The sequence below is a fragment of the Emys orbicularis genome, chromosome 3 (assembly GCF_028017835.1).
Source record: "Emys orbicularis isolate rEmyOrb1 chromosome 3, rEmyOrb1.hap1, whole genome shotgun sequence".
Lineage (NCBI taxonomy): Eukaryota > Metazoa > Chordata > Testudines > Emydidae > Emys > Emys orbicularis.
In genome coordinates this window covers 208,226,418-208,247,780 of record NC_088685.1, presented here as the reverse complement: position 1 = coordinate 208,247,780, position 21,363 = coordinate 208,226,418, and the positions used below count along the sequence as shown (strand labels likewise).

Genomic DNA, 21,363 nt, shown 5'->3' with positions numbered 1-21,363 from the left:
ACCGCCCTTGCTGCAATTTAAGCCCATTGCTTCTTGTCCTATCCTCAGAGGTTAAGAAGAACAATTTTTCTCCCTCCTCTTTGTAACAACCTTTTATGTACTTGTATTTGTTTGTTTTTAATCAGGGAGGTGTTCCCCTTCCCCCCTCCCCACTGCTTTTAATGTTCCCACTGACACTCAAGACCGTTTATCTCCGTGTTGGTCTCAAGTACACTCCTAGAGGTGGCAGGGGTGAGAGCATGACAAAGGAAGCTTGCTCAGCTCCTGAGTCATAAAGGAAAAGGTGACGCACTTAACCTGGAAGAACCTCCTCCTCCCCTCCCTGCCCCCGAAGGGAACAACCCAAAACCACACACAACATTGCAGGAGCAGCAGCAACAGGTGCGTATGTCCTAGCTGAAAATGGACTTTCCGGAGCAGCAGGCTGGTAAGTACCTGAGGTGCGGGGGGAGCTGGAATTTGTTGCGTACATCATCAAAGCGCTTGCCAAGGAGTGGCGTGTCCACCGTCACAAAGATTCCTTTGTAGCCTGCTCTCTCAGCACGCTGCACGAGTGACCTGGTGACCTCCCGGTCCTTGTAGATATAAAGCTGCAGCCAGTGAAGGCCATCAGGAGCCGCCTGGGCAACTTCTTCGATGGTGGAGGTGGCCCAGGAGCTGAGCATCATCCCTGTCCCCAGCGACCTGCAAGCTGAGGAGCAGAAGTTCGATTCGTGCCTGTTCTTCATAAGTGGGACCCCTTTAGAGCTGGCCACTTGGCAGGAGTCACCGGGTTAAAACAGCAGTGAAGACCCGGCAGCTCTGCTTCCGATTCAGGTTAGCAGCTCAAGTTAAAGCCGGTAGGGAAGTCTGGCGATGGACTCAAAGCGGCTAACCCAAGTTAAAAGCAGAGTTGCCGTGTCTTCACTGCGGTTGTCACCCAAATTAGCTCACTTGGACTATGAACACGTCTTTTTTCCTGCAGTGAAAATATACACTGAATAGTGGGCACACAAAGGGTGGGAGGTAAAAGAGAGGTGACTTGCCCAAGGTCAAACAGCAGGTCAGTGGCAGAGCTGGGAATACAACCTAGGTCTCCTGCCTCCCAGTCTAGTTCCCTGTCTATTAGACTGCAGTGCCTCTTGAGCTTTTTCCTCCTAGAACTTAAATATCTTGTGGGTGAAAAATCCCTCCTGTGCAGAAAGTTAGCGATAGAGTTATGCATCATTTAAAAGCTCCACATAGGGGGTCAGTGGTGCCCATGCTGTGTGCTAGCTCTCTGCACAGAGGGGAATTCCACCCCAGGGTGCCTGACAAACTAACTAACCTCGCACAATCATATTTTGAGACTCTAACAGGGCAATCTATCACAATGTAAAACAGAGGGAAACACACAGTAAAGCTCTAAAATATCAGATAAAGCCTGCTTTTCTCTTGGTGCACCACAGCATGCATATTTTTCATGTAAATGGGCCTCTGTCTACAAACCTCATCTCCATACTTTCCAGGCCCTAAAAAGTGGTCTTTATGACGACGCTTGATTAAATAAGGATTACAAATCTCTCAAAGTGGAATCTTATGAACAGTTTATTCAAACAAATTGGTTACACCCTCCCACAACCACTCGGCAGCCTTCAATCAGTGAAACAAGCATGCTTTGGTCTTCTGTCTTGCAAGTTGTGCTACTCCATGAAGCACAGACAGAGGGACGCGTAAATTACAGAATCCATGAAGCAGGATAAATATAGCTATCAGACAGGCGTTTATGATGCATCGGAATCTACTAAGCGTTTGTTTTTATTTATATTCTCCTTTTGCTTAACTCAGTAGAAGGACAACTGTATAAAGTGAACAACACCAGATGGATCTCTTGCATTTACACCGGGGTTCTCAAACTGGGGGTTAGGACCCCTCAGGGGGTCACGAGGTTATTACATGGGGGGTCGCGAGCTGTCAGCCTCCACCCCAAACTCCGCTTTGCCTCCAGCATTTATAATGGTGTTAAAAACAACTTCTTTACATATTTAATTTAAAAGGGAGGTCGCACATAGAGGCTTGCTATGTGAAAGGGGTCACCGTACAAAAGTTTGAGAACCACTGGTTTACACTGTACTAGTGAGAGAAACGATAGAGAACATTTTCACTCCCTGGCCTACCCAGAAAATTGTAAATTGCAAATCATTTATTTGAAAAACTTTGCCTCTTATTTTTTTCACAAATTAGCAGCAACCGTATAATGACTTCTGCCAATGGATCCATTGCCCAAAATTACGTGCTGAATAATTCCCGGTCTAAATGACAGGTGGTTCACAAAGCAGTTCCTTGAAAATATTTAGAAATCAAGTTGGATTTGGTTGAACATGTAAGTAACCTGGTACATTTCTACAAAAACAACAAGGAGTCTGGTGGCACCTTAAAGACTAACAGATTTATTTGGGCATAAGCTTTCTTGAAGAAGTGAGGTTTTTACCCACGAAAGCTTATGCCCAAATAAATCTGTTAGTCTTTAAGGTGCCACCAGACTCCTTGTTGTTTTTGTAGATACAGACTAACACGGCTACCCCCTGATACCTGGTACATTTCTGTCACATGATTAGATGAGAATCATTTTAACACCTAAATCATTTTAGGTGTCTGGTTTGAATCCTCTCATATTTGAAATTCGCTTTCAGCAAATATTCTGCAATATGACCTTGACACTCACCATGTCAACAAATATTCCTACCAAAAACCTTAATGACAATATTTGTGGAAAGAAACATCTGTGCAACACTTTCATAATGTCTAAATTGAGCCAAGGTGTAAGAAAGAATCCAGATTGATTTAAGATCCTAGGTTGATTTCACGTGACTGGCAAGTCAAAGAAAAATCTTTTTACTCATGCACTAACCAAATCATGATGGAATCTCTCAGAAATCATCAGCTTTTCGGCCCAGATCCAGCAAAGAACTAAAGCACATGCTTTAATTTGCCATGAATGGGACTGCGCTCATGCTTAAATTTAATTGCTTAATAGTGGCATAATCAACAGTGCCTAAGCAGGCTAAACTCATAAATACACAGACTTTAAAGTATGATAATCTAATCTGACCCTCTGCAAATTGCAGGCCAAAGTGCCACACCCACCCGCTCCTGTAGTAGGCCTATAACCTTGGGCTGAGTTAATGAAGTCCTCAAATTTTGATATAAAGACTTCAAGTTGCAAAGAATCGACTGAGATCAATGGGAGTTAGGCACCTAAATCACTTATAGTGGGATACAGAAAGTCACCTAAGTGTTTTGCAAAATCCTGGCCTGTAAATGTTGGTAACTCAGCTACAGCAGACCTGAAATCTAATAATGGCAGAGAATGTAAATAGTTTGCATTCAGATGTGTTTAGATAGTTATTCATTTACTGTTAGGGCTTGTCCACATGGTGGAGTAATGTGCTCTATGGGGGTATGATTTCTCAAGCTCATTAACATGTTGCATATTAATTGGACCATGTAGACTCTGCTAGCATGCTTTAATTAATGCTGCTTGAAACAATACTACATTAAAGTGCACTTGGGAACCTGTAGTGCACAGCAGAGTCTAGATGGGCCAATTAATGTGCAACACATCAGTGCACTTTAGAAATCATAGAATCATAGAATATCAGGGTTGGAAGGGACCTCAGGAGGTCATCTAGTCCAACCCCCTGCTCAAAGCAGGACCAACCCCCAGACAGATTTTTCCCCAGATCCCTAAATGGCCCCCCTCAAGGATTGAACTCACAACCCTGGGTTTAGCAGGCCAATGCTCAAACCACTGAGCTATCCCTTCCCCCACCTCCCATAAAGCACATTATCCTACCATGTAGACACGCCCGTAGTTGAACCTCTGTAACCCTGGTAACATAAGTGTAACTGCTAACGAGTAAATGAGACATAATCTACCCTATTACATTCATGTATATTCTGTTAATAGTAGGAGATCTTGGATATTTTTTTTAATAAACATTTCAGTTCAACTAGATATATGGAAATGAATTGGAAAGACCGTGTTTACATCTGGATCCAGATGAGATTTAGGTTGGGGTTTGAGTTCAGGGTTGAATCCGGGCTCAATAGTGCCAAATTGGATTAAAAAGAGCCAAATTCTCACAAAATTTCAGCCTCATCTGAACTATATATGGAAAATTAACCCCTTTTGGGTATGGACCAAATCATCATCATTCTTCCCATGCCATCCGGTGCATAACGCAGAAGCCAGATGGTGCAAACCATCCCTATTCCTGGGCTTGTTTCTCCAGCTCTTTTATATTCAGATGTAGTAAGGCTGCTCCACCCATCACTGTGCTACCGAAGGTGCCTCTAGATCCGCCTCTCCATCCCTTGCACTGGGGGTCACCAAAGACACACTTGTTTAGGTTGCCTATTATTATGGGCCAAATCCAAAATCAAAACTATAGGCATCCATTTTGGATCTGTAGTGTCAAACCACACACACACACAAATTCAAAGTTGTTCGGATTCTAAGTTCCCATTTTAGCTGATCTACACTTTAAATATCTTGGCCCTTTTAAAACATTTAAAAACAATATTTTTTAGCCTTCCAAAAAACTATGATGCTTGTGGCTGTTCTAAAATAACTTCAGATACTTAAACCATTTTTGTTAACGATAGTGAAATGATCTGGTAATGGAAGAATCAGCTCCTTAAAAGTTATGTGGCCTCGTAAGCACTATTAACTTTCCTGGGAGTTACAGTCTGGGTAATGGAGAACAGACTGTTAGATGAATCCCAGGCTAACGCGATCTGAATGGCCACGAGAATAACTCCACTGATCTTAATCTTAATGATGATGTAGCATGCTGTTGAGGGAGGGGCTTGGTGTCCGCACCAGGCAGTACCTCCATGATTGAAAGGCCTGGATCTCAGCCTCCACTGTGACCAGGCTGAGAAGGGGTGCTTAGGCAGGGCTTTCTGGGCCCAGAGCTGCTCCTTAACCCTTTCCACCCCGGTGTGGGGCTTATATCACACAGCCTCCCCTTCAAGCTAGGACCCAGCGGTGGATCTTTCTCCTGCTCTTCTCCCCCATCCAGAGAGAAAAAAATCAATGTTTGCTTGTGCCTTTCCGAGGCAGTGGAGCACCTTGGAGTTTGTCCCTTGGAGGAATAGTTTCATACTCAAATATAATGCCAGGTGTTCTTCGCTGTCTGCTTCTTGGGACAACATGGCCCCGAGGCCCACCTCTGATGCATCTGTCTGTAGGATAAATGACTTGGAAAAATCAGGGTAAAAGAGAACTGGCCCCTGGATTAGCTGGTCCTTCAAAGTCTAGAAGGCTCTGTCACATGGCTCTGTCCATTGCACCTTCCTGGGTGGGGTCCTCTTTACGAGGTTCATAAGAGGGGCGGTTACTGTGGCAAAGCTAGGCACAAAACGTCTATAATAGCCAATCAGGCTGATGAAACACTGAATCTGCTTTTTGTTTGCAAGGGCTGGGCAATCAGTCAGTGCCTGGACTTTATCCAAAAGGAGGTGTAGTCAGCCCCGCCTCACTGTGTACCCAAGGTATGTCACTTCTCTCTGCCCCAGGCAGTACTTGTCCAGGTTTGTGGTAAGCCCTGCATTCTCGAGAGCTTGGACGACCGCGGTGATGTGATGCAGGTGGTCCTCCCATCTGCTACTATAAATGACTATGTCATCAAAACAGGCAGCCACATACTGGTTGTGGGGTCACAGCACCTAGTCCATTAGTCGCTGAAAGATTGTAGCCTCTCCGTGCAGGCCGAAGGGCATTGTCATGAATTGATAGAGGCCAAAAGGTGTTGGGAAGGTTATCTTCTCCCAGGATGCCCTCATCAGCAGCGTTTGCCAATAACCTTTTGTTAAGTCCAGCATGGAGACGTACTTGGTGCTCCCTTGTCTCTTTAATAGCTCATCCACCCGGGGCATTGGGTAGGCATCAAAGCATGATATCGCATTGGCCTTTCTGAAGTCTATACAGAACCAGGTTGTGCCACTGTTTCTCATCATCATCAAAGGCCTGGGGCACCTTGGCAGTGAGGCCTGGGCCCAGCCGTGTGGGGCCTTTGTGGCTTCTCGGTAGAATCCTGCACCACACAATGGCTCCCCTGCTCCATCTGCCCTGACTGAGCTGAGCTGCCTCCACTGTGAGCATGGCCAGCAGGGGTGGCTGGGAGGGGCTTTCTGGGCCCAGAGCTGCTCTTTAACCTTCACCTCCCCAGTGTGGGGCTTGTACACCCCATCGCACATGCATATTGGCCTGTGTCAACTGGTCAGACCAGATGGTTGCAATGGTCCCGTCAGGTTTGATAATCTAGCTGTTGCTGGAAATATGCACCCCATTCTAGTATTTTATTTTAGCAACAGTGTTATGATAGAAGAAATTAGCTACTACAGCAACCATATTTTATCCTTAAATTTCAGAATGTGCTTTTATTTGCTTAGTTATGCAAACTACTCCTGGATCCACACCCACTTTGGACACTCTTGTATTAGCAAGAGACATTTGGACAGAGCTTACACATCAGATTAATTTTGCTAGCCTGCCCACCCACCCACTCTTGTTTTTCATTTACCTTTTACCTCTTGTCTTTTAGGCCTCAATCCTACTGTGGTTGACACATGTCCTTAACTAGATACATGTTGATTACTCCCATTAAAGGCAAAGGGGCTACTCAAATTGCCTAAAGTTAGGCATGCATCAAGGTCATTTCAGGTTCAGACTGTAAATTTCAGACTGTAAATTCTGTAGGGCAGAGCCCTGTATGTTTGTGCCTAGCACAAAGGGGCTCTGATCCAGTTGAAGGCCATGAGAGGCCTCGGGACACTACCACAACATAAATGATAAATAATAATCAACTGTGATTCTGCTGGGGAATTCAATTTTAAAAATGGGATAAAGGGACAGATTAAAGCTTAATGAGTCCAGATCAACCAAGAAGCGGGGCCAAAACCCCACCAAGGAGTGTGGCGAGAGGTAACACAGCGTTTCTTAACTCTTTCCATACTAGCAGCCCACCTGCACAGTTTCCTCCTCTCACCTAGGCAGGATCTAGCTGGGATCCCAATCCCATTTAGCCGTAGGGGCAAGATAGGTAGGTCAGGACCTCTAGGTTCAGACCCCTTGGGGAAGCATGTTTAAGGTTCCCTGGGGTTTGGCTTACATATTGTGACTCAGGTTGTTCATTGCCTTGTATGTTTCTTGGGAGGTTGACTAAATTTTCTTCGTTTCTCACAGGGAGATTCTCCCATCATTACTGGTCTTGGGGGACCCTTTGGAAAGGGCAACCTGAATTGCCAATCTGACCCAAATCCATCACTAAATATATCATCTCTAGGTCACGGGATAATGCATTATGTTGGTTCAACATGATGCCCTTAAAACTTGGCAGTAATTTTTGGAGAGAAACAACCATGTTTTCCAAGTTGTATTTTCTAAGAAATAAAATTGTTTGAAGTGCCTAAAGTTATTTGCTTGATGAAACACAGTTGGCCAAGAAGGTCCCTGCAATGACTTGCTCAACAAAACACTCTGTGCCAGCTGTGCCTAAAATAATTTTGTTGACTAAATGAATTTTGTCATCTGTGCAGGAAGTCATTATGGAGTGGGGAAAATATGCAATGACGAAGTACAAAATGATTTCTGTTGATCTAAAAAATTCAGGGTTGTCAATCCGGAGCATTTCCACAAATGTGCACCGTGAAGGCCACGGGCTGCGTCAGCCTCTCCCATGGTTCTGTTTGCTGCCGGAGCTCTGATTAGCTCAGACCAGCCATTTTTGCCAGTGTTGACATTGTTTGTTAAACAAATGAAATGACTCCATTGAGATTTTCCAGAAGTACAGCTGAGAAGCCAGTGACCTAAAGGGGAATGCGGCACCCAGATCTGCCAGTTGCAGTAGACTGGAAGTACGTAGGAGAAGTCACACACAAAAACAGTGTAAGATCTGTTCTCTCTACAGATGCTGAAGGAATACACCTCCCCTCCTTCCCTACGAAATAGGAGAGTGCAGGGGGAAAACTTTGACCTTGATTTCTAGCTGGTTTGTTTTTTAAGTGCCAGATTATGGCCCAGCCATAAGTGACCCTCCAAGGAGCCTAAGTAAGTATAAGCAACTCGCCGCCTGTGCACAGCATTCCCATATTCCTGCTGCAGATGCAGGGGGAGAAAAAGAAATGCTGCATGACTGGCTCAACACCACCTCATGCAGGTGGGCAGAAAGAGATGAGCATGGATGGAACCTTGGCTCACCCCCACCTCACATGCCTGTCCAGCTGAGCCAGTGGGGTGAGGAGCGGTTCATTCTCTAGCAGTAGTCAGAATCACTGGGAGATGACTTATTCCCCGTCTCGGGCTGATGCTCTGCATAGTGGAACTCACTGAGCAAATCAGACACAGTAAACATGCTTTTGAAAAACAAAGAGGTGGGGAAAGACTGCTCATTCTACAAACCGTACAACCTGTTGTGTTGGAAAAGTCAGCATCGTGCTGTCTCTTGGAGTCCAATCCTTGATGACGGTGTGCCAGCTGAATGGTGGCCAGCTACCCAAAGTAGATGTATTAATTAGCAGAGTTGCTACATCTCGAAGCTGGACTTACTGTCCCTGCAACCTGACCACCACCCCTCCCCCATTCCTCACTGAGATCAAATCAGGGCATCCTTAGTCCCCAGGTAACAGCTTCTCCAAGGAACTAAAGGGCATCCTTCTTCCAGCCAAGAGCCCCATGCAGGTGGGTGGTTCCTGAGACCCCTCACGACAGCCATTATCCTGCTGGAAAGAGTACATTCTCACAATAGGAGAGGAATATGAAATCTATTTTTTCTGTATATCTTACAGGGAATGCAAGGTTACAGAGTGTTGTATTTTCCAAGAGACCGGCCCAGGTCCTCACCTGGTGTAAATCACTGTAGCTCCATCGAAGCCATGTTGATTTACACCAACTGGCGATCTCTTTTGGAGGGGATACCGCTCAGGCTTCCATGGGGGTAGAGGCTTATTTGAGCACACAATCCGCTAATAACTAGCTTTTATATAGCACTTTTCATCACTGGATCTCAAAGCACTTAATGCAGCAAGTATCAGGCTTTTTCCTTTTCTGATTTAAAACTCAAGACAGTTAAATGTCAGATCATCTGTTAAGCTCGAAATTTTAGGTGCACCAAAGCCAGGACATTCCAAAATGAAGGTATATCAGACTGCCACAACCACAACTCAACCCTTGCAGATAGTAGTTTGTATCGCTGTACTGTATATGCCAGTTAATGTATGCCTTAAAAGCGAGTAGGTCCTGGTTTCTGTGGTAATCAATTATGGAATGTCCTGAATTTTGTGCATTTTAAATCTCAGCCATAACACGGAGTTACCATGGTTGCATTTAAAAGCATTATGGGTCTCAGTTTCCTCAGCAATGTCCTATCATTGTAACAGAGGCAAAAAATATCAGCTGACCAGCCATTTCTAAGAGCACTACTATCTATTAAAGGTATTAGAGCTCCATCATGTGGAACATATCTGTATAACTATAGAGAGATCTCAAAAACCATTAACTAGCTAATAAATCTCCCAGGATGGAAGCAATGCATCTTTAAACATGGTATAAATCTTCATCAAAGCAAGTTGCTCTTACAGAGTTTCTGATTCAGGCTGAAGGCTAACGAGCGATGAAGGCTAGTCTTAATTGAAGGGCTACGATCGATCGAGTCCTTGAACACTGTGGTGAGCTGTGTTGCAATTCACCCCAGCAGACCCTGTGTGCAGTGCCTCGAACCACTTTTTTCATGTAGAACTCAATCCTCCAATAGGAATAGAGTCAGACTCAAAGTTGCCCCTTAATAAGGAACAGACACTGGCATTTGTCTGCTTCTAGCATGGGAGATGTAGCTAAACGTATAGTTTATGCATGCACCTTTCCCACACAGTGCTGGTCTTTTACCTTGTTATCCCAGATTTTATAGCCTCGTTCATTATTGTCACATTACAACAATTTAAAGGTACTGGCTGGTCCTCTTTCATGTACAATTATTGCCTGGCCCCTGAGATACACACTGGGTGCTCTCTGTAATTCCATAGGGTTAGGCTGAGCTACAGACAAACAGCCCAGAGTAAGGAGTAAGAAGGACCGGCAACCATTGAGTGTGATCCATCCCCTATCATTCACTCCCAGCTTCTGGCAAACGGAGGCTAAGGACACTCAGAGCATGAGGTTGCATCCCTGACCATCTTGGCTAATAGCCATTGATGGACCTGTCCTCCATCAACTTATCTAGTTCTTTTTTTGAACCCTGTTATAGTTTTGGTCTTCACAACTTCCCCAGGCAATTTCCTCAGATTTGTTATTCAAAATTATCCTCCCAACACATCCCCTGGACATTAACTCTATATTACAGCCTTGTAGACGGTAAGCTCTTTGGGGCAGAGATCATCATTTACTATATGTTTGTACAATGGGGTCCCAGCTTGGCCGACTCCTTGGCAGGACCGCAATATAAATGTGAAATGTTCATATGTACTCAAAGGGTTAAATTCCTTCAGCAGGTGGCACTGTTATGGTGAAGCAAAGGCTCCTGAATCCTACAGACGAAGGCATGGATTCTCATAGCTGTACGTAAACAGACCCACGACTGCCAGTAGAGGCGGCGTAATACCGGGGAGACAATCCATTAATCTGTGTTGGCATTTTTATGGACTTATTTGTACTGAATTGTTGTACTGACTGCTTTCACACACCCTTCTGCGTGCAAGTATTCTAGCAAAGGACTTTACCAGGAGGAATGATCCCAGAAGCAGCTAATTGCCAGTGGCTATTGCAGAACATGTGAGCCAAGTAAACATTGAATTCACAATCAAACACTAGAAACCTGATTCTGAGGATTATGCTCCTCCAGTCAGGGAACAGAAACAATACCACATGACTGGCATGTAAATGAAAACAACTTAAATGCTGAATATCAAATACTCCCCTCGTAAGCTGCTTGCAAGCAAGCTATCAGCCAAAAAAATATTCATAGAATGTGTTGGGAGGATAATTTTGAATAACAAATCTGAGGAAATTGCCTGGGGATGTTGTGAAGACCAAAACTATAACAGGGTTCAAAAAAAGAACTAGATAAGTTGATGGAGGACAGGTCCATCAATGGCTATTAGCCAAGATGGTCAGGGATGCAACCTCATGCTCTGAGTGTCCTTAGCCTCCGTTTGCCAGAAGCTGGGAGTGAATGATAGGGGATGGATCACACTCAGTGGTTGCCGGTCCTGTTCATTCCCTCTGAAGCATCTGCTATTGGCCACTATCGGAAGACAGAATACCGGGCAAGATGGACCATTGTTCTGGTGCACTATGCCCTTCTTATGAAATTGTGACCGGTTTACAGCCAGTTGCCAACAAACAAAAAAGAGGCAAAATGCCTTGAATTAATTATTTGTTATGAATCATTAACCCAGCTCAAGGTATCATGAGTGATAACTAGAATGACTAGAGTCCTGGAAAACATGCCTTATATTGAGAGACTAAATAAGATCAATCCATATAATTTATTGAAGAGCAGGTTAAGAGGTGATTTGCTCCAGCTCTGTAAGTGACTTCTGGCAGTGGAGGGTTTTTTAGTCTAGCAAACGAAGGCATAGCAAGATTCAATGGTTGGAGCCTGAAGCGAGAGACATTCAGACTAGAAATCGGGCACACAAGGGACGTGCTGGATTCCCCATCACTCAGAGTCCAAGTCAAGACCGGGTGTCTTTCTAAAAGACATGCTATGGCCCAAGCAGAAGTTACGGGTTTGGGGCAGATCTTAATGGGTGAGGTTCTTTGGCTTGTTTTATACAGGGGGTCAGACTAGATGATCAGAATGTTCCCATCTGGCCTTAAAATCTCTGAATCTATAAAGCATTATTTATATTACAGTTGATTCCAAAAAAGCATGTGATGATGTGCAGACACCTCAAAAGTCATAGTCTTTGTCCCAGTCAGTTTACAGAAGAAAAACAGACAAAGGGTTAGAGAAAAGGGTGCAACATAGAAGCAAAATTGATACACAGATGACTGACACCCAGTGAGATTCTGCCAGAATCTCAAGGAGTTCTGCGGGGATTCTATACAACCATCTGCACTTCACAGTACCGACAATGCAAACACCTGTCATTTGCTCCTGTTTCCTTGCCATGTATTTAAGCTGATGACACGTTTCCATGTTTATCTCTCCTGCAAACCATTGTTACCCCGAAGCGCCATCAGGCTGCAAGTGCCCCCACAGATGTTCTTTTAAAGAAGAATGTTTCTAAATTAAAGGCCAAATTTTTCACACCTCCGTGCCTAAAGAGAAGCAACTAAATCAAAGTGACCTGCTTTTCAAAGGTGCTGGGTGTACACAGTTCTCATCTGAAGCCAGATGGAGATGCACATGCTCAGTAGCTTTGAAGGCCACTTTGATTTAAGTCCCTAAACATTAAATTAGTGCCTGACATTAGATCCCCAAAGTTTGCAGACGTTGGCCCATGTTGCTGTTGAAATGGGATTCATTTGGTACAAAAGAATATAATCACTTCATGATTTGTCCCTTCTCTCTTTTACAGAGAAATAAAGACAGCAGTTAACATGCCACAGTTTATGCTGTGTCTCAGCGCTTGCCTATTTCTGGAAGGAAGAGAAGAAGTAAAAATGGTAGGCCAGTAAATTGGTTCAGTGCCATTGACTTCAGCAGAGCTATGCTGATTTATACCCCCTGAAGAACTGACTCATATGGCAATTCCCTTCCCACCAATGCTCATCTTATCTGGCTGACGTTTTCAGGAACTGGAGTCAGAAAAGGAATTGTTGCTAATACGTAGTGCTAAGAACAATGGGATAGACCTTCGACTGCTCCTCCAGTGGAGCTACAGTGATATGCACCAGCTGAAGATCTGCCCCCTAATTCTAAAATAATTCTGTTGTAGCTGAGCAAGTTGTTCTGAGCAGAAGGGATTGTGTTAGTGTATGGAATGCAGGGAAGAAACAACAGGTACATCTCCAGAGTTATGCATGTTTTAATTCCCTTTGACTGTAATGGGAAGTGCATGGCTAAATGCTAAAGTGCTCCGAAGGGCAATACAAGTAAAAAAATTTAAAAATGAGATCTTGGCCACACTGAACTGATAAGTTCATCCCCCTCATCCTTGAAATGTACTAGAGAATATTTTAGCCTTGTTCCCATAAATGTAACAGTCTAGCCACAAACTATTGCTGAAGCATCTAGTTGAGCCTGAAAACCAGGCCCAAATTCTGCTCCCAATTACATCAGTGTAAACCCACCAGGAATTGAGTTTTCTGTGCTGGTGTGGCGTTCTCCTCTCCACATATCAACAGTGGGAAGGGCCAGCCTTCTGTGCCCAAAGCCCCAGTTGGCTAGGCAGGTGGCTGCAAATCCCATGTGAGGAGTCTGTATGAAGGGAAGCTCACCATTGTGACCAAAGAATTGGAAAGATGTAAGACAGAAATATATGGAATCTCAGAGCTGCATTGGAAGGGTAGGGGTCATTTCATGACAATGGATGGATACAAGTATACTATTCAGGATCTGAGAAAATGGGGTTGCATTTTATGTCATCGGAAGAAACATCCAAGTGTATGCTTGGATAAAATCCAATCAGCAACAGAATCATTACAATTCACCTTTGAGAGTAGCCTGCCAATAAGTTGAGTATACAGATTTATGCCTGTATACTCAACAGCAGCTGATGACAATATGATTGATGAGTTCTATGAACAATTTGAAGAGATACTAAAACACAACCTAAAGATATCATTGCTGTAATTAGGGACTTGAATACTAAAGTTGGAGCTGTAAGCTTTCATAAAATAGTCATGGGGGAAAATGGTCTGGGTTCACAAAATGAAAGATGAAAGTGTTTAGCTGAATTTTGTTCCTCTGCTCACTTGGTCATTACAAACACCATCTTCACCCAACAACCTAGATATTTACACATGGGAGTGTATGCAGAAGAACCAAATCAACTATGTAATGATGTAGCAATACCGGAGATCAAGTGTCCATTGGACAAAGACTGTCCTGAGTGCAGACTGTGGGTCAGACCATCAGCTGTTAGCTTCACTGCACTTGGACTTGTCCAGAATCAACAAAAATTATATAGCTTCTGTCCAAAATGGGTTTGAGGCATTGTCACCAGGGGAAAGAGGAGAACAACCCAAATGACCTTTGAAACAAAATGAATATTATTACGCTTGAAACCGTCAGAGCACACATTCTGAAAAGTTAGTGTCAGACCACACCATAGTTAACTAAGAAGGTGTTTGAGTTAGTGCAAAAATGACACAAGGGTGAAAAAGAATGGCTTGGAGATGGAAGAACATGGGAGAGAATATAAGCAACCGAGCAGACAGATTCAAAGGCTGACTAGACAAGACAAGAGGGAATATGTAAAGGCAGAATTATGGAACTTGAGAAATATAAAGGCCTGGTCCACTCTAACCCCCACTTCGAACTAAGATACGCAACTTCAGCTACGTGAATAACGTAGCTGAAGTCGAAGTACCTTAGTTCGAACTTACCGCAGGTCCACACGCGGCAGGCAGGCTCCCCCGTCGACTCCGTGTACTCCTCTCGCGGAGCAGGAGTACCGGCGTTGACGGCGAGCACTTCCGGGATCGATCCGGGATCGATTTATCGCGTCTTACCGCCGGACCCGGAGGTAAGTATAGACGTACCCAAAGAGAGTAATGCATTCGCAGTGGTCAGACTTCTTATGCAAAGGTTTTCCCTGTGATCAAATATAATAAAAGATCATGATGGCAGGTAATATTAAATGCAATTGGAGAGATGACTGCGCCACTCTGTATCCCTCACCAGAACCACTCATAATACTGGATGACAGAAGAGAGAGTATGGAACCAGATCCATCAACGATTCAAGCTGAAGCGGTGCGTGGTATTATGAAGTCTAAATACTAGGATAGGTGAACTACAGTCCCTGGCATGAGGATATTAATATAATAGGCATCCCAGAAGCTTGGTGGAATGAGAATAATCAATGGGACATGATAATACCAGGGTACAAGATATAGAGGAATGATAGAGCAGGTGGAGTGGCACTATGTGTGAAAGAAAGCATAGAATCAAATCAAATAACATTCTTAAAGGAATCAAACTGTACTGTAGATAGAAATGGATAGAAATTCCTTGCTTGAATAATAAGAGTCTAGCAGTAAGAATATACTACAGACCACCTGACCAGGGTGATGATGGTTATTGTGAAATACCCAGGGAGATTAGTGAGGGTACAAATAAAGAAAACACAATAATAATGGAGGATTTCAACTGTCCTCCTAGTGACTGGGTACAAGTCACCTCAAGAAGGGATGAAAAAGATAAAATTTCTAGACACATTAAATGACTTCTTCTTGGAGCAGCTTGTCCTGGGACCCAAATGGGGAAAGGCAATTCCTAATTTAGTCCTAAGTGGAGCACAGGATTTGGTCCAAGAGATAAATATAACTGAACCGCTTGGTAACAGAAACCATAATGTAATTAAATGTAACACGCTTATGGGGGGGGGGATACCAAAGAAGCCCACCACAATAGCATTTAAGTTCAAAAAGGAGAACAGCACAAACATAAGGACGCTAATGAAATGGAAATTAAAAGGAATAGTCACAAAGGTGAAGTGCCTACAAATTGCAAATGTATACTCCAAATACTTAAAGCCAAAAAATGCCAACATGGCTAAATAGCAGAGTAAAAGAGGTGATTAGCGGCAAAAAAGCATCCTCTAAAAATTGGAAGTCAAATCCTATGGAGGAAAATAGAAAGGAGCATAAACTCTTGCAAGTCAAGTGTTGAGGTATAATAAGGCAGGCGAAGAAAGAATTTCAAGAGCAACTAGTTAAAGACTCAAAAACTAACATACAAAAAAGCAGGAAGCCTGCCATACAATCAGTGGGACCACTGGATGACCAAGGTGCTATAGGAGCACTCAGTGAAGATAAGGCCGTTGCAGAGAAGCTAAATGAATTCTTCACTGCAGAGGTTGGAGGGAAATCCCCACATCCAAGCCAATCTTTTTAGGCGACAAATCTGAGGCACACTCCTAGATTGAGGTGTCAGTAGAGGTGATTTTGGAACAGTAATAAGTCACCAGGACCAGATGGGATTCACCCAAGAGTTCTGAAGGAACTCAAATGTGAAATTGCAAAACTACTAACCGTGGTATGTAACTTAAATCAGCTTCTGTACCAGATGACTGGAGAATAGCTAATGTGACCCTGATTTTTTTTAAATAAGGCTCCAGAGGCAATCCTGGCAATTGCAGGCCAGGCAAACTGATTGAAAGTATAATAAAGAACAGAATTATCAGACACACAGATGAAGATGATTTGTTGGGGAAGAGTCAATACAGCTTTTGTAAGGGAAATCATGTCTCATCAATCTATTAGAATTCTCTGAGGGTATCAAGTATGGGTGATCCAGTGGATATAGTGTACTTAGACTTTCAGAAAGCCTTTGATAAGGTCCTTCACCAAAGGCTCATAAGCAGTCATATGCAATAAGAGGGAAGGTCCTCGCCTGGATCAGTAACTGGGTAAAAGACAGGAAACAAAGGGTAGGGATAAACGGTCAGTTTTCACAATGGGGAGAGGTAAACAGCAGGGTCCCTAAAAGATCTGTACTGGGACCTGTGCCATTCAACATATTCATAAATGATCTGGACAAGGGGGTGAACAAAATTTGCAGATGATACAAAATTATGTAAGATAGTTAAGTCCAAAGCTGATGGCGAAAAATTACAAAGGTATCTCATTAAACTTGGAGACTGGGCACAACATGGTAGATTAAATTTAATGTTGATAAGTGCAAAGTAATGCACATTGGAAAAAATAATCCCAACTATACATATAAAATGATGGGGTCTAAATTAGCTGTTACCACTCAAGCCAGAGATCTTGGAATCATTATGGAAAGTTCTCTGAAAACATCCACTCAATGTTCAGCAGCAGTGAAAAAAGCTAACAATGTTAGGAACCATTAGGAAAAGGATAGATGATAAAACAGAAAATACCTTAATGCCACTATATAAATCCATGGTATATAAATCCATGGTACAAACACACCTTCAATACCGCGTGCAGTTCCAGTTGCCCCATCTCAAAAGAGAGATATTAGAATTGGAAAAGCTACAGAGAAGTGCAACTTAAATGATTAGGGGTATGGAGACTGTTCATCTTAGAAAAGAGATGGCTAAGGAGGGATATATTAGAGGTCTGTAAAATCATTAATGGTGTGGAGAAAGTGAATAAGGAATTGTTATTTACCCTTTCATATAACACAGGAACTAGAGGTTACCAGATGAAATTAATAGGTAGCAAGTTTAAAACAAACACCTCTTCACACAACGCACAGGCAACCTGGGGAACTTGTTGTAATGGGAAGTTGTGAAGGTCAATAGTATAACTGGGTTCAAAAAAGAATCAGATAAATTCATAGCGAATTGGTCCATCAATGGCTACTACCCACGATGGTCAAGGGTGCAACCCCATGCTCTGGGTTTCCCTAAACCTCCAACTGCCAGAAGCTGGGACTGGATGACAGAGGATGGATCATTCAAAATTGCCCTGTTCTATTCATTCCCTCTGAAGCATCTGGCACTGGCCACTGTCAAAAGACAGGATGCTGAGCTAGATGGACTATTGATACGATCCAGTATGGCCGTTCTTATGTTCTTCTGAAAATGAAGGCTGGGAACGCACCAGGCTAGATAATGTGCCTGCAGAATTGTTGAAAGAGATTAGCAAACAGGGTACTGAACTGATCTAATGTTGAAAATTTAGAATGATGTACGGATGACAAAAATTGGCAAGAGGACCAGACAAAAGGAGTTTTTCTGCTCTTACTAAACCAGGAGACATACGGAGTGTAGTAACTATCATACCATCTCCCCGATATCACACGTGAGCAAAGTTCTGGTTTATATTATCCAAGATCACATGAAACGGATAAAAGCAGAAGTTCCACCACAACAAACTGGTTTCAGAGAGAGTCAAGGCACATGCGACTGAATGGCGAATATCCGTCACATCATTGAAAAATGCAATGGGTACAATCATCCCTTGATCATGTGCTTCATGTGCTGACCGCAGTGATGGAGTGATTATGGGTGAATTCCTGCCTCCCCAAAGACTGATGTCTCCATCCCAAGGCAAGAGGTGGGAGTTTCTAACTCCCCAGAAAGGGAACCCCCCCACCACCACACGGGCATAACTGTGGTGACTCCCTTAGGAATAGACCAACACGTGTTGGTGACTCCATCCAACACGACCGCCTTTGGAGAGTACTGGATTTAAAAGCATACCAATGAACTCACTGCAAGTCTCTACTATGAATAACATTCCACAGTGCAAACAGCAATCGGTGACAATGAATGGATTTCCACTGGGAGGGATGTGAGACAAGGGTGTATATTGTACCCAAGCCTCTAACATATAAACAGAATTTATTATGAGACAAGCCTTGGAAGGTTTTGACAAAGTGGAAGAGCTGGGATCTTCCTCTTAACCAACTTCAGATATGCTGATGGATTCTCTTTGATACAACACGGCTGCAATGCAACAAGTCTGCAAAAACAGTTCGTGAGGAATACAGACTGTTCCTGAATGCGATGAAAACAAAATGCATGTACATTGACATGACTAACAAAACAGGATGCAAATGGACACCACAATTAACTGACAAGCTGGAGAAGCAGTAGATGAATTCAATTATCTGGGATCATGCACACCAACCAAGGAGGCTGTTCCGAAGAAATCAGAAGGCTAGGGATAGCTTGCTCAGCTATAGCCTCTTTTAAAAAAGTGTGGGGAAACCGTGGTATCTCGGAATGTAAAAACGTGCAACTGGTGAAAAGCCTAATTTTTTCTCTAGCGATTTATGGATGTGACTCATGGGAAGTTAATGCTGCTGACAAGAAGAAAATTAAAGTTTTTGAAATGTGGTGCTGGCAAAGACTCTTGAGTATCTCCTGGATGGAAAAAAAGACAAATGCCTGCGTTAGAGATACTGTTGGAGAGAAACAGGCCCTGATGTCGGAAATCAACAGATGCAAATGGTTGTCGCTTGGTCACATTAGAAAATGGAAATAACCTTGAGAAAGTTACTATGGAAGGAACGGTGGAGGGTCATTGCAGATGGACACCTGCTGTTGTTGCAGGGACACAGCAACAGAGTGTCTGAGCTTGGGACAGGCCCAGGGAGCAGCTGGTCTGTCTGTCCACGGTGAGGTTGTACTGTGCTGCACAGAGAATCAGCCTTAGCCCAAAGGAAAGGGGTGCCCCGATTGGTGACTGGGGGAGTGATGCTGGAGCGGCACTTGGGCTGTTTGCTGATGATAGGTTGTTACTGACCGCAGTGATGGAGTGATTATGGGTGAATTCCTGCCTCCCCAAAGACTGATGTAGGGGTCTCCATCCCAAGAGAAGAGGTGGGAGTTTCTAACTCCCCAGAAAGGAGACCCCACCACCACCACCACACGGGCACAACTGTGGTGACTCCCTTAGGAATAGCAGACCAAGCACAGAACTTACTTAGCTGAAAGAGAATAAAGAGAATATGGTGGAAGATATGCTGATCACACAAAGTGTCCCAGTTCGACCCATCCATGATAGAATTAATATGTAGGCATCTGTATTCTTTGAAAAATGTCATTCTCTGGGGACAGAGAAACGTTTGCTGTCCTTACCCCATCTGTGACCCAAAACAAGTTCCTGTGCACCAAAATGTATTCCAATTGGTGTTGAGTCAGTTTTATACTCCACAGAAGCCAGATCTTCAGCTGGTGTGAACTGGTGTAGCTCCATTGTGGAGTTACCCCACTCAGACTAGCAGAGGATTAGGCATGCATACGACTCAAACGAGCGGAGGCTATTATCTGCTTGTACATGGGCTTAACGATCAGTGGTTTCAAAACGCTCTTACAGCTTTTCTATGTCAATTATGTGTAGCTGTTTTGAAACAGGGATTATGAAATGGTTATTAACTTGGGCCCTCTGCCTCAGCTGCTGAAACCTTCCCCATTGTAGGGTGGATTTCTCATCACTGTTGCACACTGAGGGAGAACAAAAAACAAAAAAACTTGACAGCAACAACTAAAAGCCATCTGTAGAAAAGAATCACTAGCAAGAAACAAAGCAAAGATTCATGAGCTGCATGCTCAGTGTCATTCCATTCATCTCTTTGATTTGCTAGAGGGGTTTCTCTGCTGTGGTGGTTTACCTCTGGCGGTAGCTGTTTCTCCATCCACGTGAGCCATGCGCTGCATGGCAGTTGCTCCGACACATATTGGCATGCTGATTTTCTGCCCGAAGACAGAGGTGGACAGGTCCATAACAGACACATCCCTGAGCATCCGTGGGTACAGCCTCAATCTGACAGAAAGGGGAGGGGAGAGAAAAAATGAACTCTATTATTCACAGCTCACAAGGAATGAGATCAGGTTTCCTTTCATCGGGCCAATCGTCAGGACAGGTTGAGAAGAGAAGGAAGCCCTGAGAGCTATTTGAAAGGTAGGCAGGGGTTAGTTAAAAGCTAGGGAGGGACACAGCTTTAACTGTGTATATATATCTTTCTACTGTATCTTCCACTGCATGCATCCGATGAAGTGGGTTTTAGCCCACGAAAGCTTATGCTCAAATAAATTTGTTAGTCTCTAAGGTGCCACAAGGACTCCTCGTTCTTTTAGCTTTAATTTACTATCCCAAGCTTCTGTGAAGATGAAATGCACAAAGCAAGGGGGGGAAAGGAATCAATAAAGGAGGAAAGAGGTGAAGAGCATTAGAACAGTGGCTCTCAACCTTTCCAGACGACTGTCCCCCTTTCAGGAGTCGGATTTGTCTTGCGTACCCCCAAATTTTGCCTCACTTAAAAACTACTTGCTTACAAAATCGGACATAAAAATACAAAAGTGTCCCAGCCACCCTATTACTGACAAATCGCTGTTTCTCATTTTTACCATAATAATTATAAAATAAATCAATTGAAATATAAATATTGTACTTACATTTCAGTGTACAGTATCAGAGCAGCATGAACAAGTCATTGTCTGTATGAAATTTTAGTTTGTGCTGACTTCACTAGTGCTTTTTATGTAGCCTATTGTAAAACTAGGCAAATATCTAGATGAGCTGATGTACCCCCTGGAGGACCTCTGTGGACCCCCAGGGGTACATGTACCCCTGGTTGAGAACCCACTGCCTCAGAACATTATCAGTTGATACAGTATTAAAAAAACAGCCAGCAGATGCAAAACAGTTACACGAGTCTCCATCCCAGAGCAGAAATGGGTGTCTGTCAATGTCAGATAGCAAGAAAAGTTATTATTGGTCACCTCAACGTCCCTTGATTATTTCCCCCTG

The 21,363-nt window shown here is 43.6% G+C and overlaps 1 protein-coding gene across 1 annotated transcript in view; it reads right to left on the bottom strand.

Moving 5' to 3' along the window:
• Window positions 1-21,363, bottom strand: part of HAO1 (hydroxyacid oxidase 1) — a 51,791-nt gene that overhangs the window by 20,043 nt on the left and 10,385 nt on the right. Inside the window, exons 2-3 of the mRNA XM_065401793.1 lie at window positions 20,225-20,376; window positions 436-691 (exon numbers count right to left, since the gene is read on the bottom strand). Of these exons, the coding sequence (XP_065257865.1) occupies window positions 436-691; window positions 20,225-20,376 (408 nt within the window). The remainder of the gene's footprint in view (window positions 1-435; window positions 692-20,224; window positions 20,377-21,363) is intronic.